General features: G+C 37.8%; 2 protein-coding genes across 5 annotated transcripts in view; both read right to left on the reverse strand.

The window, feature by feature from the left end:
• Positions 1 to 247: 247 nt before the first annotated feature.
• LOC141532996 (uncharacterized) overlaps positions 248 to 17,003 on the reverse strand; it is a 37,437-nt gene continuing 20,681 nt past the window's right edge. For 3 of the 4 annotated variants that reach the window (XM_074251638.1, XM_074251639.1, XM_074251640.1), the window contains one exon: positions 248 to 1,195. In XM_074251638.1, the coding sequence (XP_074107739.1) occupies positions 270 to 1,187 (918 nt within the window). In that variant the 5' untranslated portion in view covers positions 1,188 to 1,195 and the 3' untranslated portion in view covers positions 248 to 269. Of the gene's footprint in view, positions 1,196 to 13,947; positions 14,185 to 17,003 lie in introns of those variants that run through there. The other variant, XM_074251637.1, reaches the window with a different exon arrangement.
• LOC141532957 (uncharacterized) lies at positions 5,795 to 8,075 on the reverse strand. The gene is made up of 2 exons (XM_074251591.1): positions 7,159 to 8,075; positions 5,795 to 7,005 (listed from the first exon to the last, which is right to left on the reverse strand). The coding sequence occupies exon 2, from the start codon at positions 6,491 to 6,493 to the stop codon at positions 5,795 to 5,797; it is 699 nt and encodes a 232-aa protein (XP_074107692.1). The 5' UTR covers positions 6,494 to 7,005; positions 7,159 to 8,075.

A 17,003-nucleotide genomic window follows, 5' to 3' on the forward strand; every position in this document is an offset into this window, starting at 1 on the left:
TTCGGATGATTTTTATTTTTTTTTAACAAAAATACAAAAGAAACAAGAAACATAAAATACACTCCGGTATTAGTGATAATAATGATAACAATAATAACAATAATGATAAATAAAAATAGTGATAACAATGACCAGAATAATAGTAATAATAGTGAAAAGAACAATAGTAATAATATGATAAATAATAGTAATAATAATGCGCTCCGCCGTCTTGCTTGCACTCGCCTTTTACCATCACACCCTCCTTCCTCGGAAAGAAAAGTGGTGAACTACGTTTGCCACTTTTCGTCTCGTTCCTTCTCCTCTAGCAACTGGTGGACCGTCTTCCCCAACGGCTTGACCCATGGTGTTGGGGTCTTTGCCGTACGTGTGACTCGATAGAGTCTCAGGTCCTGGTCGTATGCAGTGAATTGCCGGCGCTTGGTCACCTGTTCGTCTTGCACCTCCTCTAGCCGGGTAAGGGTGGCTAGGACCTTCTCTAGGGGTGTCAGGACCTTGGTTGGTGCCGTAAAGAGTTCTCCGGTTTGTGGTTGGAACTCGGTTGGATACGCTTCGAGTAACGGTGCGTCGTCGTACGTTAACCACGCTGCGTCGTTGTTGGCTGGTACATCCATCAGTTGGGGACTGTCCGTGGAGATTTTCTTGGGTTGGACTTCCGGCTGGGGACCGCTCTTTGCGAGTGGGCCCGGGTTGGAGATTATTGAGGCTCCTCTCCATCTTCCAATCCTTCTTTTTCTTTTGATGAAACTTGCTGCTGCTTCGGTGGGGAAGGCTGGTTCATTGGTCAGCGTGTGGGATGCTTCGGTGTCGCTAGGCCCTCTGTTGTTAGTCTGTTGGTTCCCCTGGGCCTTAGTTGTCCGACGGGGACCACTGGTGACAGGTGGGCCCGGTCTGGTGGCTTTCCTCATCCCCACGATCATCTCGGCGCTGGCTGGGTGAATCAGGGGCCGTTTGAACGGTCGTGAGAGACCTGGCTTCGTTCGAATGAACGGTCGTCTGAGCCAGTGTATCCGGGTCCTCACTGGCCGATTTTCTATTACCCGGATGTTGGTTTTTTTCGGCGTGGTGGGTGTGATGGTAGAGGTCGTAGTGGTCTTCGTCGGTGTGAGGAGTAGTTGTGGTGGTCGTCTCAGCATCTCCTCCATCAGCCATATCTCCTCTTCCATGGTTCGTCTGGGTGTCATCATTGTATTCGCTGAAACAGGCAAAATCACACACACATACAGTCTCGCAAACTTCGCGTATAGCATCGAGTTTTCCTTGTCGTAGCCCTGCTTTCGTTTGTATATATATATTTTTAGCTAGATAGCAGGCAGAGTTCAGGAAAGAGAAAAAGAAAAATCTTTAATCATGTGGCGGCGGGTTACTGCCCAGATTCAAGTTCTTTGTATTAAAATTTTCATATAACCCGGTTCATTTTGACGACTTTTTTTTTTTTTTTTTTTTTTTTTTTTTTTTTAAATTTTTAGGTTCAACTGGTTTATTTTCAGGTAATTTTTCCGGCTTTTCTCCGTTTCCGTGCCCCTGCCCGAGACCCTACTCTTAAATAATAAAGACCACTCAGAATATTCCTTTGGCTTACAGCATATGCTTTAAGACAGGATTATTTGGTCATCATCGTGGGTTTCTTTTGGTTTGGGCCCGGGTTAGGTAGCGCGGTTCAGGAGGTTCGTCCGGTTCTAGGTTCTCAGTGTCTAAGTTTTTGGATGTTAGGTTCTCAGGATCGAAGTTTTCGTGGTAAGGTTTTAGGTCTTTCAGGTGCGCGACAAACGTTTTTCCTTCCTTGGAGACTTCATAAACCGAGGGCCCTATGATTTTAGTGATTGTGTACCCTGTGCTAAATTTTTCCGCTAATTTGGCTGCAAAACTGTCGACCGCCGACGATAAATAGTGTTCTCGCTTACATACAAGATCCCCAATGGCCGGTTGCCAAGCACCTCGCTTTTTATCGTAGTGTTTGGCTTGCTGGCTATATGCTTTGGCTAGGTTGACGTTCACTAGTTCGATTGTTTCGTTCAAAGTCTGTACTGCGCGTGGTACGTCGTAGTGTTCGCGGTTTTCCGGTTCTTGCTGTGCTTTTACCGATACAGGTGGTTGGATTTCGCGACCGTAGTTCAAATATGCTGGAGAGAACTCGGTGGAGTCATGTTTCGCGGTATTGTAAGCAAACATTAATTCGGGTATGAGTTTGTCCCAATGTCTCTGATTGGCACCCACGAATTGAGCGATCATTGTCCCGATGACACGATTTGTTCGTTCGACTGGGTTACATTGTGGAGAATATGGGGGTTCGTACGTGTTTAATGTGGAAATTTTCCAGTAGCGACGTAAATTCCTTACTAATAAATGGGGTTCCATTGTCAGTGATGACTGTTTCTACCCTTCCAAAACGTAATACTACATGTTCTTTAAAGACCCGAGCGATCGCCGACGCTTTTTGTTGCCGGAGTGGGTGAACTTCAATCCATTTGGTGAACTTGTCTTGGAAAACAACGAGGTAAGACATTCCATTCGACGATCGGGGTTTTGGTCCGATTATATCTGCTGAAACGACGGCCCATGGACGAGTGGCTGGAATTGTACCCATCGGCGCAGATGGGGGTTGTTGCGAGGGTTTATACGCTTGACATTTGATGCATCGTCGCACAAACCCGGTTATTTCTGCTCTCATTCGCGGCCAGTAGTAACTTCGGGATATTCTAGCAATGGTTTTCGCGGTGCCGCCATGCCCTGCTGAAGGAGTGTCATGGTTCTCTCTCATGATTCTATCAACGCCTGCCGCAGGGATACATAGCTTCCATGTGTCTCCTCGGTCGGTATAGTCCAAGCTGTGATACGCGTGTCGATATAATAGCCCGTCTTTTAGGCAATATTCTGGGTATCTCTGCGGATCATTTTCTACACCCTTTTTTATGCGTTCGTACCATGTGTCGCCTAACTCTAACGATTCTATCACGAGTTGACTCCTGGAATCATCCGTTTCGTCATCGTTACTCGGGTGGCTGCGTGATAGCGCGTCTGCCACTTTATTCCACTTTCCTTTCCGGTATACCACGTCGAAGTCGTATTGTTGTAAGAATAGACTCCATCTTGCTACACGTCCACTCGGACTTTCCATAGTTCTAAGCCACTTCAGTGATTGGTGATCCGTAATGACCGTGAACGCATACCCTTCGAGGTATGGTCTCATTTTTTGGATCGCCCAGACCACTGCGAGGCATTCTTTCTCGGTCACGGTGTAGTTTTTCTCGGCTTTGTTCAATGATCGGCTCGCGTAGGCAATTACTTTTTCGTCACCGTCCTGTTCCTGTGTCAAGACGGCACCTATTCCTACGTCACTAGCGTCGGTTTGCACGGAGAAGCTTTTTGAGAAGTCCGGGGCGGCTAATATCGGCGCGGTTTTCAAGCATTTTTTTAGTTCTTCGAACGCGGTTTGCTCTGTCACTTCCCATTTCCATTTCTTTCTTTTCTGGAGCAGAGAGGTGAGTGGTTTGGTCCGGTCAGCACAGTTTGGAATGAATCTCCTATACCAGGAGATCATTCCGAGGAACTGGCGCAATTCTTTCAGGTTTCGCGGTGGTGCAATCTCGGTGATTGCCTTAACCTTTTCTGGGTCTGTCTTGATGCCTTGTCCATCGATGACATGGCCCAAATACACGGTGCTACTTTTTAAGAAGTGGCTTTTTTCTCGGTTTATTTTCAGGTTCGCGGCGTGGAGGCGTTTCATAACCTCTCTCAGTATTTTCATGTGCTGTTCCAGCGTCTCGCTAATGATAATGATATCATCGAGATAAACGACCACGTATGGTTCGAGGTCAGCGCCGATTACTTCATACATCACGCGTTGGAACGTTGCTGGAGCAGAATGTAACCCAAAAGGCATGACGCGGAACTGGAAAAGTCCACGACCAGGGATAGTAAACGCAGTGATTGCTTTGCTGTTCGCTTCCAGTGGTATTTGCCAGTAACCGCTTTTCAAGTCAATTGTACTAATTACTTTTGCTTTTCGCAGTTTGTTCAGCGACGCGTTTACATGGGGAATCGGAAACGCATCTTTTTCAGATACGTCGTTTACTTTTCGAAAATCAACACAGAACCGGTATTTTCTATCTTTTTTCCGAACTAGTACGACAGGAGAATTCCAGGGGCTGTTAGAGGGTTCTATGATCCCATCCTCTAACATTTTGTCGACTTCGGCATTCATGATTTCTTGCATTTTTGGGTTCTTCGGAAAGTAACGAGTTTTGATCGGTTCTGTTCCGGGTTTGATCTTAATCCGGTGTTCCGCGCATTTAACCGGTCCGTGAATGTCTTGGTCACGTTGGAGAAGTTCGTCGATCTCCTTTTGTGCAGTTGTTTCGTCGTAGTTAGTGTTAAGTTCGTAGCAAGTAAAAGATGGGCGGCATTTAAGAAGTTGGTACCCTAATGTAGTGAGATTATCCACTCCTAACAGCATGTCATTCCCGTACGTGGGAATAATGTGAAACGGCAGGGCGAAAATCCGGTTGTCTTCACGGATTTTAACCCACGCAGTGCCCGTAGTGCACACTACATGCTGGCCAAGTGTTGATCCCCTCACTGGTACCGAATTGTATCTTTCATACAAGTTGTTTTGGCGGATGAAGTCCCATACTTTTTGTGATATTACAGATGCTGTGGCCCCGGTGTCCATTAATGCGTTAATTGTCACCTGGCCAACCCCTATTTTCGCGAATGGACGCTTTTCCCCTGGTTTTATTTCTTTTGGTATGAACTGCTCGGTTGCGGTGTCGATTGGTTGGTCGGTTGGCTGTATGGTGCAGGATTGGGAGCTCCCTGGTGGTCTCTGGCTCGATTCTGGGAGCTTGAACCGGTCCTCGCTTCGTTTCCCTGTCGTGGGCATGGACAATCTCGGGATAATGTATCCATTTTCCCGCATCGCATGCAGAATTTGACCCATCGGTTTGTGCATTCAGGTTTCCGGTGCCCTTTTGACGGCATCGCCAGCAATTTTCCCTCCAATTGTATTCAAAAAGTTCCAAGGATGTGCTTGGTTTCGTGGAGGCCGGAGTTTTTGCGTAGGTAGTTTTATTTTCGCGGCGCGAAGATGCTTTTTCCTGCATGGAGAGTTGTTCGAGTTCGCCTGCGAGTCGTAGTAACTCTGGGACGCTGGAAAACTCAGTCCGCTTCATGTATCGACGGTATTCAGGTCTTAGATTCTGGTAGAGTCGTGTGAGGCGAGCTGAGGGTGACATTTGCCCATGCCTCCTCATGAGAGTCTGGATCCGGGTGGCATATTCAGCGGCACTCTCTATTGGGCCCTGGACCCGATTCCGGATCTGTTCCTCCAACTCAAGTTCGAGACCTGGGGGTAGATAGAACGCTTTCAGGTCTTGTACGAAGTCTTCCCATGAGACCCAAGCTCTCTTGTTGTTACGGTACCAGAGGAGAGCCTTTTCGCGGAGTAATATCGGTATGCAAGGAAGCAAGTCGTCCATCTCGTACCCGTAACTTTCAGCCAATTCTTCGAGTCGTTCCAGAAAATCTAGGATATCGCGTTCCCCTTTGAACACGACGCCCCATTTTCTCACCATGTCCCTCCTGTGGAGTTCGATGGAGTTATCCATAGACCTAGCTTGATGATGGTCCAACCTGGGTGTCCCTGGGTTTGAGCCGACTGCCCTGGGTAAGTTCACAGGGTCGGTCGCTCGTCCTGATCGCCGTGTCCCATCCTCTCGTCCTGATCGTTGGATACCATTCCCTTGTTTTGACTGCCCATTGTCCTCGTTCGGGCTCGATTGCCCGATATCCTTGCTCAGCCAAGATCTTTGATTGTTGCCACGGGGTGTGTGTGGTCATCTCGCTCCTCCTTTCTTCGTTGCTCTACTTGGTGCCTTATTTGGACTTCTCTCGCGTCGAGCTGGAGTCTGTACGCTCGCTGTTCCTCTCTTTCCTGCAAAAGTCGCGCCCGTATTTCCTGTCGCAGACGTCCGCGTAGCTCCTGTTCGGCCCGTTCGGCAGTTTCGCGGGCTAACCTCTCTTCTTGGTCCCTTTCCGCCTGATCCCTAGCTTCTCGGATTCGGCGTTCGCGTTCCTCCCGTTCTTCCGCCTCGAGTCGCTCCCGTTCTTCTGCTTCGATTTCGGCCCGCAATTTTCTTTCGCGTTGGCTCGTCTCCGACGTCCCGATTGCCTGATTGTCATCAGTCGGTTCCTCGTCTGAGAGTTGTACGTCATCGTGGTCAGATTCATCCTCCTCAACTACATCGCCAAGGGTTTCGAGGTTGTCTAACTCGGCTTCTGATTGATCGAGGTCGATTAGAAGTTGGTCATATCGACCAGCGCGACCCGCATTCGCCGCTCGTGTCTTATTTAATTCAGTTTTTAATAAGAACCGCAGCTCCGCTAGTGTCGCCTTCGGCTCGATGGTCACCCGATACTTCTCTAGTTCGCTAATGACCGCGTCCTTTCTCAGCGACCAAAGCCACGTGTGTGTCCCTGGCTTTTTACTCGCCATTGTAGTAAGTAGATAAAAAGAAACAAAAGAAAACTAACTTTTCCACAGTTGATTGGTATTCCAAAATTCCCGTTACACGAAAACAAAAATCACGGTCCCTGTTCGAGCGCCATATTTTGTAACGGGTATTTTTCCGGTTTTTTTCAAATAAATTTAATTGCCGTAGTAATTTAGTCAAGGCTTTACCTATACATCTATATCCCCTAGCTCGAATAAAATCTCGCCGGAGTCCAGGATCTTTTAAGGGATAACTTATTTTACTTATAAATAAATTTGGAGCCTAATTATACTTAATACTCTATTTATTTAACAAACAACAAACAACAAAATTGAAACTCAAGTTTATAAAATTTACAAGCGTTATGTCAAACTTTACAATATCGCACATAACCCGCACACAACATTTACTTTCCGGCTCTCTTTAGAGCCATCTGGTGGCCAAACTCTGCCTACTACCTTTACACAGTAGTATTCTTCTTTACCGACGGTTGCGTTTTACGTCACGGCCCTACCTGCCCCTACTCCCATCTGGATACTTGAAAAGTAACCCTTTCCGGCCCTACTTACCCCTAGTCCAGTCTGGGTGCTTGGAAAGCAACCCTTTCCGGCCCTACTTACCCCTAGTTCCCTCTGGGTGCTTGGAAAGCAACCCTTTCCGGCCCTACTTACCCCTAGTTCCCTCTGGGTGCTTGGAAAGCAACCCTTTCCGCTGGCCAAATTTCCCCCAATGGATAAGTCAGCACTTACCTGGTTCCTGGTAGGAGACAAGGTAAGAGTTCCTTGGTTATTCCTTGGTGAAGGGTCTTCTACCAAAAAATAAGAACCACTGGGAAAACTTGGTTGACTTTCCGTCAATCAAAATCGATTTTATTAATTCCTAAACCTTTCTCTACGAGTGAAAGGTTTTGAAAATTTATCGCCACCTATCGCTCGTTGGCGAACTTCAGATTTTGCCATATTTAAGTTTGATTAAAATCGATTTCACTTATTAATTTTAACGGATTACAATCAATTTCATACAAAGATCAATTCCATACAAAAATCACTCGGGACTTAGAAAAAAATAACATTTGCTAAATAATAATCTTCACAAAAATAATTTTCTATACAAAATTACAAGAAAGTAATTAATTACATAATTATTCAGATCTTTTGAATCTGTTTGAGAATTTTAATTAATTCTTTCTTTCAGGTAAATTAAATTTTTGTTCTTTAAAAGAACAAAAATTATCGTCACGCGGTTTCGCTTATATGAGCTTGCCGGTTTTTACTGCAAGCGAACGAGCGGCGGAATTCTTCGCCACCTCTCGCCGTGATGACGAACTCAAGAACTTGCGCGTATCTTCGGATGATTTTTATTTTTTTTTTTTTTTTAACAAAAATACAAAAGAAACAAGAAACATAAAATACACTCCGGTATTAGTGATAATAATGATAACAATAATAACAATAATGATAATAAAAATAGTGATAACAATGACCAGAATAATAGTAATAATAGTGAAAAGAACAATAGTAATAATATGATAAATAATAGTAATAATAATGCGCTCCGCCGTCTTGCTTGCACTCGCCTTTTACCATCACAATTTATTATCATCATTATTTAATCTAATCGTGTATATTTCATCACAAACTATAATTATAATAATCTAGTCATAGTAAACAACTTGAAGGAGGGTTCTATTTCACAAATTCTTATTGTAGTTCTTCTGATTCTTACTGGATTTTAGTGAACAATTTTTACCCTAGGAACTGCAGACAGTATATAAAGTTTACCAAGCATAAATTTGTAAAAAATTGAATGTACTTTATATTTATTATTAATTTTTTATATATATTATTGATATACTACATGATATAGATGAAAAATCATCAAAATAGAATTTGTTGAGCCTGTAACTTTTAACCATCAATAATACGAAAAATCTCACCTATACAATTTTGTTGAAAATTCGACATACTAAAAAATGTATACTAAATTTTTTGTTCTATCATCGATAGTTCAATTGAAAAAAGTGAAAAATAATAAAAACAAAACTTTGTGGGTCTGTAGCTTTTTTGTTATTGATTATACAAAAAAATGGTTAAGAACTTTGTTATAGAGCAACAAACGAACTACAAAATTGCCATTTAATTTTTTTTTTTTCTATATCCAACAGTTTGACTGTTAAATGCAAAAAACGTAAAATTTTCAAAAAATTTAAATTTCAAAGATCCGTAAAAACTTAAATAATGACGATTGATTTTTGACTCAATGAAATTTTTTCTCAGAAATTTAATGCTTAAAAAGGTCCAATCATTCATTTTACCAAAAAAAATTTTCTTCACAGCTTGCAGGGTAAAATACTGTTTAAACCCGTACTTTCCATGTTATTTATATGGGAAAGTTCGATGAAGGAGCTCTTAAAATTTAAATTAAGAGCTGGCCTTTTGACAGAATTTTTGTTTAGACATATCCTATCATATTTTGGGCTAAGAGTGAAAAAAAAATATCGTCTTTTTTTGGCACAGCCTAATATATTGAGACACTACAAAATGTCCCGACTTTATCAGCCTGGCGAACTACCACCCGAAATTTTCGTTACCGACACTAGCTAAAATAATAGGTAGTCCCGTGACGTCACAAGACGGCACGAGGAGGGGAAAACGGTCACAAACCCCGATACTTGAGCGGTGATCGACACTTCGATCTATCCCCCGGTATCAACCACCTCGCTAGATTCTAAAGTCATTTTTTACTACTATACCACTATTACCACTATTAGGTGATTACTCACCAAAACTACAAAATCATTAACAACTATCAAATCTATTATTTAATTAATAAGTTTATATCATCATTACTACTATTGTTCTGTGTTAAAATATCATTGCGTTATTATAAATAATTAACCATCGACAACCTAGAATATTGGTAAAATAATCATACTACAAATCTATTGTATTTCGTCACCGAATATAATAAACATAATTCAAGTGTTTAGTTAGTGAAATAAAATTAAGTTTGTTGCAATTTTGTCATCAATCAAGTTAATTTATCCACTACACTATTCACACTGCGTAATTCCATCTAATTAATTATAACACCAACCACGGAAGAAGGACCATATGCACAGTAACATTTGTAAGTAAGTAAAATAAATTTAACTGGCACACGTGGTAACTTCTATCCTATAATCTATCTAATCAAGCTTTCTTAAAACAAAAGACAATCATAAATACGGGAGCGGAATATCCCAGGGCAGTGGACCAAAATTATAAACGATATCCAGGCGACTATTTCTTATCCGCGAGGTTTAGTGGCCTGGAAACTAAGATTTTTCAGAGAAGTAAAAATTCGAGTGTTTCAATATATATATATATATATATATATATATATATATATATATATATATATATATATATATATATATATATATCTATACAATATTGGCCTTGTGGGCACGCTCACTCTAACAATTCTCAACCGATCCTTATAAAACTCAGTATAAATATTCTATCGACAATTACTAAACTTAAGTTCTTAGATGAGCCAAATCGGTAGGTTAGTCTAGAAATAGGAGCCGATTGAAAATTTCAAAAAATTCCTAAAAATTCGATATTTTTTGGTTCTCTCTTCAATAACTTTTGAATGCATTACAATTTTCAAATTTTGTGAATTGCATCGTATAGCTTATCAAAAAAGCTTCAAATTCCATATATATATATATATATATATATATATATATATATATATATATATATATATATATATATATATATTAGGTGGGTCAAAAAAATCGAATAATTTATTTTTGATTTTATACTCTGAAAAATAGGTTCGTAGACACCTAAAAAGAATTCTCTCGAAGTATAAGCTCTTAATTATAACGGGAAGGTCCTCCGCTTTGCGGGTTTCTATTTTTTTCGAATAATCAGATAAAAAAATTTATATCTCGCTTCCAACTGCTTGGAAAAATATTCCGTGGCATAGATTTTGTGAGAAATTGAATGCTTTACAAAAAAGGTCTCTTATGACTTTTTCAAAAACTCAACCGATTAAAAGATATTCATAGTTGAAGTTTGGCTATTTTAAGGAAAATATTCATTTTTATTATGAATTTTATAAGTCGATGAAAAAAAATTATTTCGGATTGCGGAACTCATGATTTTGTAGGAAATTTACTGCTCTACAAAAATGGTCTCTTATGATTTTTTGATTAAGTGAAGCCGTTACGAGATATTCATCGTCAAACATTAACGAATATCAATATTTCCAGTTTTTGATCAATAATTCGATAAATTTTAATTTAAACTATGAGTTTCAGGAAAATTTACATAAATTTGAGTTTCGATCGATAAAGAAATGTTATAAACAATTTTTTTAATATTGTTTTCAGTCTTGAGCTTGTTTGATTGCATTAAAACAAGAAATTAGAGCATTTTATTCGACATATAGCCAATGATTAGTTTAATTTGAAGTGAATGACATATTTCTTTGTCAAATTTAATATGAAAAGTATTGAATCAAGTGAGAAACAACCAGTATTTAACTTTTTTATAGATAAATTTTTATTGAATTATCAATTGCAATATAATTGTCTATATTTTTAACATAACAGTACGCTATTACTATAAATAATTTCTTTTATTACAATTTGGGAATGTTTTTTGATGTTCTTTGACAACTTGCAATAAGTACTGGAATTGTTCTTCATTTTTGTCAAGCATTGATTATATTCACTGACTAATGCAACAGCTCGCTCTGCTGAATCATTGACAACTTTTAGTTGTTGAAAGTATTCTTTATTTTCGAGATAACTCTCATTAGTAGGCCATAATTCAACATCGACATCAAGAAAGTCATACGGTAGATCGAAGATTTTGAAAAGATTTAATGACTTTTAGACACAAAGTCACTCAGAGTTCTCTGCGCCAATGAATTCAAATCTTTTTAGCAATTACAAATCTTTTAGCTTTAGAATCTGTACCTTCACGAGTATTAACAGCTTCAACAATACTTTTTTTACTTCTAATGGAACGCCATCGTCAAACAGTGATAAAATGGCAAGTTCATCGCTCAAATACCATAAGTGCGAAATCATTTTTTCACACGTAGCTGAAGAAATCAAAGCATTGATATGTTTGTACTCCAATAAATTTTTCATAAACTGCAAGTCATGATAAGCAGCAGTTGTTGCAGAAGTTGATGAAAACCAAGCTTTTAAATACAATGTGACTATAAAAATACAGAAATGACGAAGACCATGCAATTCTTTCTGAGAGAGTTTGAATTCATCTCTGAATAGATACATTTTCAAACTATAAATGGCCTTAGCCATCCATCTAGCATGATGAACAGCACCAGGACGTTTGAAAGAAATCTTTTCTTGAGGCATTTCTCCAAGGAAAATCAATGATAATTCCAATAATTCTTTATCTAACTTATTATAACATTTCTTTATCGATCGAAACTCAAATTTATGTAAATTTTCCTGAAACTCATAGTTTAAATTAAAATTTATCGAATTATTGATCAAAAACTGGAAATATTGATATTCGTTAATGTTTGACGATGAATATCTCGTAACGGCTTCACTTAATCAAAAATCATAAGAGACCATTTTTGTAGAGCAGTAAATTTCCTACAAAATCATGAGTTCCGCAATCCGAAATAATTTTTTTCATCGACTTATAAAATTCATAATAAAAACGAATATTTTCCTTAAAATAGCCAAACTTCAACTATGAATATCTTTTAATCGGTTGAGTTTTTGAAAAAGTCATAAGAGACCTTTTTGTAAAGCATTCAATTTCTCACAAAATCTATGCCACGGAATATTTTTCCAAGCAGTTGGAAGCGAGATATAAATTTTTATCTGATTATTCGGAAAAATTGAAACCCGCAAAGCGGAGGACCTTCCCGTTATAATTAAGAGCTTATACTTGGAGAGAATTCTTTTTAGGTGTCTACGAACCTATTTTTCAGAGTATAAAGTCAAAAATAAATTATTCGATTTTTTTGACCCACCTAATATATATATATATATATATATATATATATATATATATATATATATATATATATAAATACATACATATATAAACTTTTGAACCAATAGTGTTTTCTGACTCAGCTCGGCGAGCTGAGTAAGGATTCATGAAAATTTTTTGTAAATTCCGACATGAGAACTGCTGCAATAGTTAGATTTCTATGAAATCTACTAATAATTAAAGGCAAAATTTTTCGTCTAGAGAATTGAGCTCTGTATAATTTATCTGTTTTTCACTATTTTGAGGTATTTTGCAAAATATCCACTTAAAGTTGTGATCAGTCTTAGAAGCGGAAAGATTCTGGTGCGGAAGATCTTAGGAACTTCCTAGAAACAAATTTTTTTTTCGAGTGTACTTATTGACCTAACATCTACATTATAATCTTCACCGATTTAACACTGTCAATACACTAAGAATATACCATATATACATCGTGAACTCACCGTGAAAACACAAAATTTTCACTGTATATATAGTATATATTATATATTATATGTATATATTATATACAGTACATTAATCATATATTCACCATACATATACTATATACTATATACTTACAGTATTCCCTTCCCGTTTTAACACGGTTTATTCACTATAAATCTACTGTATATTCATCGTGAATTTACTGTGTAAACATAGTATATTCACCGTTTAAATACCGTTTACGAATGTCACAAATAGACCGTATATACACGGTACATAAACGGTGGATTCACGGTATATTAACGTAAACGGTATATAAACGGTGAATTCACCGTAAGCTCAAGGTTGCAAGGGGTGTTATCAGAACGCTGATTTCCTAGAAAAACTTTTACAAATTTAAATGCTCTAGCTCTAGAAAGAGCTACATATAACTGTCCATAATTAAATACATCTTTTCTCAAATCTAGACTTACTCTATTAAAAGTTTGACCTTGAGCTTTATTAATAGTAATAGAAAAAGCTAATTTGATAGGAAATAGTCTCCGTTTAAATACGAATGGGTATTCATTTTCACTATATAGCGTTATTCTATTTAAAAATATTATTTGTCCAGCTTTGTCACCAGTTAATATTTCACATTTAAGTAAATGATTACTCAATTCCAAAATCATTAACCTAGTACCATTGCAAAGACCTTCTTTAATATTTAGATTTCTCATTAGCATAACAATTATAAATTTTCGAATTATTAATTGACTTGAAGGTAACGATGCTGGAGCCAAACTATTCAAGTATTCTGGTGTCAATGCCGTATTAATATCATCATTATGATTTACAATTTTCAGTGCTATCTAAACTTGTATATATTCGTTCGGTACTTCGATCAAATAAATTAACCACAGCATTATTAATTTTATTAACATCAATATTTCTAGCTGATAATATCGCACAGTTAGAAATTTCTTTATACTCATTCTTCTTTATTAACTCACCATAAGTACTATGAACGATGTCTTCATTGGTGTCTGCAATAATACAATCTGGCAACTTTACATCATCATTATTGTCATTTAAACTTCCATTCCCCATATCCAATAAAAATTTCATAAAATCAATTTCATCATTCAAAACTCTCATATTTTCTGTTAATGTAAATATAATAAAAAATTCTCATAAAGAACTATATTTTATTGATAAACTTATTGTTTCATCTCGAGTACCATGAATTAAAACGGGTAATCGTTGTCTGAAGTCGCCACCTAAAATGAAAATTTTTCCTCCAAACGGTAAGTCATTATTCATAATATCACGCAATAACCGATTAATTATATCTAAAGTATAACGCGGAGACATTGGAGCTTCATCCCAAATGAATAAGTCAGTTTCTTCTAAGACTTTTGCTTTTTTAGATCTCAACTTTATATTGGAAACAGAATCATTAAATAAAGGAATAGGAAGTCCAAAAGTTCTATGAATGGTTTTACCGTAGGGTAATAATGTAGCTGCTATTCCTGTGAATGCCATAGTACTAACTTTTTTTTTGAAGACCCAATAATATGTTATATATATTATAAGACCCATAACGTATTATATATAAAAGTTTTGCCAGATCCTCCAGGTCCATCGATATAAAAAAGATTACTACTTTTATCATTACTACTATTATTAACACTATTTAAAACTTGAACAACAATTTTTTTCTGTTGTTCATTTAATTGTTTATACTGTAAATTTCCTTTTTCTTTCGCAACATCAATTAATATTTCATTATTTTCATATTCTTTGTAATAATCAATTTGAGGCATCGTTCTAAAATCTGCGAGACTTTTATTTTCGGAGTTAAGTATTTGATTAATATGAAGTAAACCATATTTTTCAGATTTTATCATGCATTGATTGTGATTGTAATAATCTTCAATCATACTATACTTGAATTTTTCCCATAATTTTTCTGGATACAAAGGTTGACAATAAATTAGGATACGGCAGAAAAGTTGTCGAAGCTGATATGGCACCATCCATTGAGTTCCCTCATTCAATGATCTACTCCATTCATGGTCATCTTCAATAAGACCAAGAGCTATGCAAGCTTCTGTGTAAGATTGATATATTTTCCCATTAACTGTTCTTAACATCTCATAACTTTTAGCTCCTTTTATTGATAAAAGCAATAAACGTAAATGATATAGTTCTCCCTGAGATGGATTAATGGAATACATACGTCCAATAGTATTGTGACAAGCTTTACTTGGTTCCCACTGTAAAACGTATTTTTCATTTATTTTTAATTTTTTAAAACTATAATATGATGGTATCTCTGTGTAAAAATACTGTCTTGCATTCTCATCTCTTGAATTTAAAGAAAAATAATCCAACAACATATTTTTTCGTTCAATAACATTTAAAAGGTCATCATTTTCTTCATCTACATTTATTATTAAATTTTGTTGATTGGGAAGATGAATCGGTAGTCGAACAATGTGGTGACTCTTTTCAAATAATTTTTTACCTAAAATACGCCAGCAAGCTTCCACAGGACCGAGATAACGTCCGTCAATAAAATTTTTTATTTCATCGTGAATAATATTATTTTCTTCATTATTTTGTTCAAGTGTAATTGTCGCAGCATCAAGTCCTTTATAAATATATTTATATAAATATTTAACTGGAAACTACTTCAACATTAATATGGCAACATTAATAAAACTTACCAAAATTTGTGGGTTCGTTTCTTCTTGGCTCTGTCTTCCCCACTCCCTCTCTCTCTTAGCGCCGGCGCTACCCTCTCGGGGACTTAATTACTAGCATAAGACTATTGGCGCGAGTACTTCGGAGCACAGCGCCCTGGGGAATTGGTCAATAATTTTAGCTCGGATCGAAGACCTTCACCGGATAAAGAAGGTCTCGTGTATTCCGTTACAAGCTTCAACTTCACCAAAAAAATTTTGTTTAACAATAATATCAATTAAAGCATCTTTTTTTATATTAAATACGCGTGCTATGAGATCAGGTCGATCAGAGGGTTGCTGTTCAATACCACTATTCAATAAATATATATATATCAATATATATAAAATATAAAATATATATATTGAAACACTAAATTTTAATTTATTCTAAAAGTTTATTTGTCTAGGCCTCTAAACCTTGCGGATAAATAGATTACAGTTCGTTAATCAGTAGGTAAAACAGATTAACAAAATAATACACAGAAAATGACATCAGTCGCTATAGCAGTAGATAGAATACATCGTGCAACTCGGTCGGTATGGCAGGATGTGAAATTTTCGGGCGTCATATTTCCTAGATTATCTACTAAAATTATCTATCAATTTTAAAACAATCAAGATTGAAAAATTTACACACACACACACACACACACATATGTCGGCGCTCCAGATACCTCAGGTATCGAGGAAATAAAATACTCGGGGTGGACCAAAACCTAGCAAACAGCAATATGGAAATGTCACAGAACTTTCAAACATTGTTTACAGTACAAGGGCCAACCCTTGGATACCTCAGTGCCGGCGAGGGAACGCTTGCAAACGGGCCTAAACTCATTGTTATCAAGCGACCGTTATTCGGACAGCGGAGTGGACCCCATGGCTCCGCTATCTAAGAATGCTACAGGGAGCATGAAAACAGCTCAGATAGAAGAAGATGGATAGCCAATGAAAGTTCCTCCAAAAAGTGTAGGACTTTTTGCTCACGTCAATATTTAAACCCACCGAGAAAGGATTAACTCTCCATTGACCGCCACCGGCCAACAGTCGCCAATGAAGAGGCTCGGTAGCAAAATTGAAGAATCAACCGAATTCATAAAAGACAAGAGAAATCTCCACCATGAGATTAGAAAACTGGTTACGTCTACTGGTACGGCATATCGGCTGGCCAGTAAATCACCAACGACGTCAGCGACAACGACTCAGACATCTCCGTGGATGACCACAAAACCACAGCCACTTTTGGTCACTCCTGAGAAACTGCCACTACAAAGAAAGTAAACTGCCAACAGCAAGAAGAGGCAGCTTTCCACGCCCAGCCC

Source organism: Cotesia typhae, unplaced genomic scaffold (assembly GCF_013202065.1).
Source record: "Cotesia typhae breed Kobodo isofemale line unplaced genomic scaffold, CoteBio_Ctyphae contig_77, whole genome shotgun sequence".
Classification (NCBI taxonomy): domain Eukaryota; kingdom Metazoa; phylum Arthropoda; class Insecta; order Hymenoptera; family Braconidae; genus Cotesia; species Cotesia typhae.

What these genes read in the sequence shown, in the direction of transcription:
- LOC141532957 (XM_074251591.1), bottom strand. Translation starts at nt 6,493, where the DNA reads ATGGCGAGTAAAAAGCCAGGGACACACACGTGGCTTTGGTCGCTGAGA.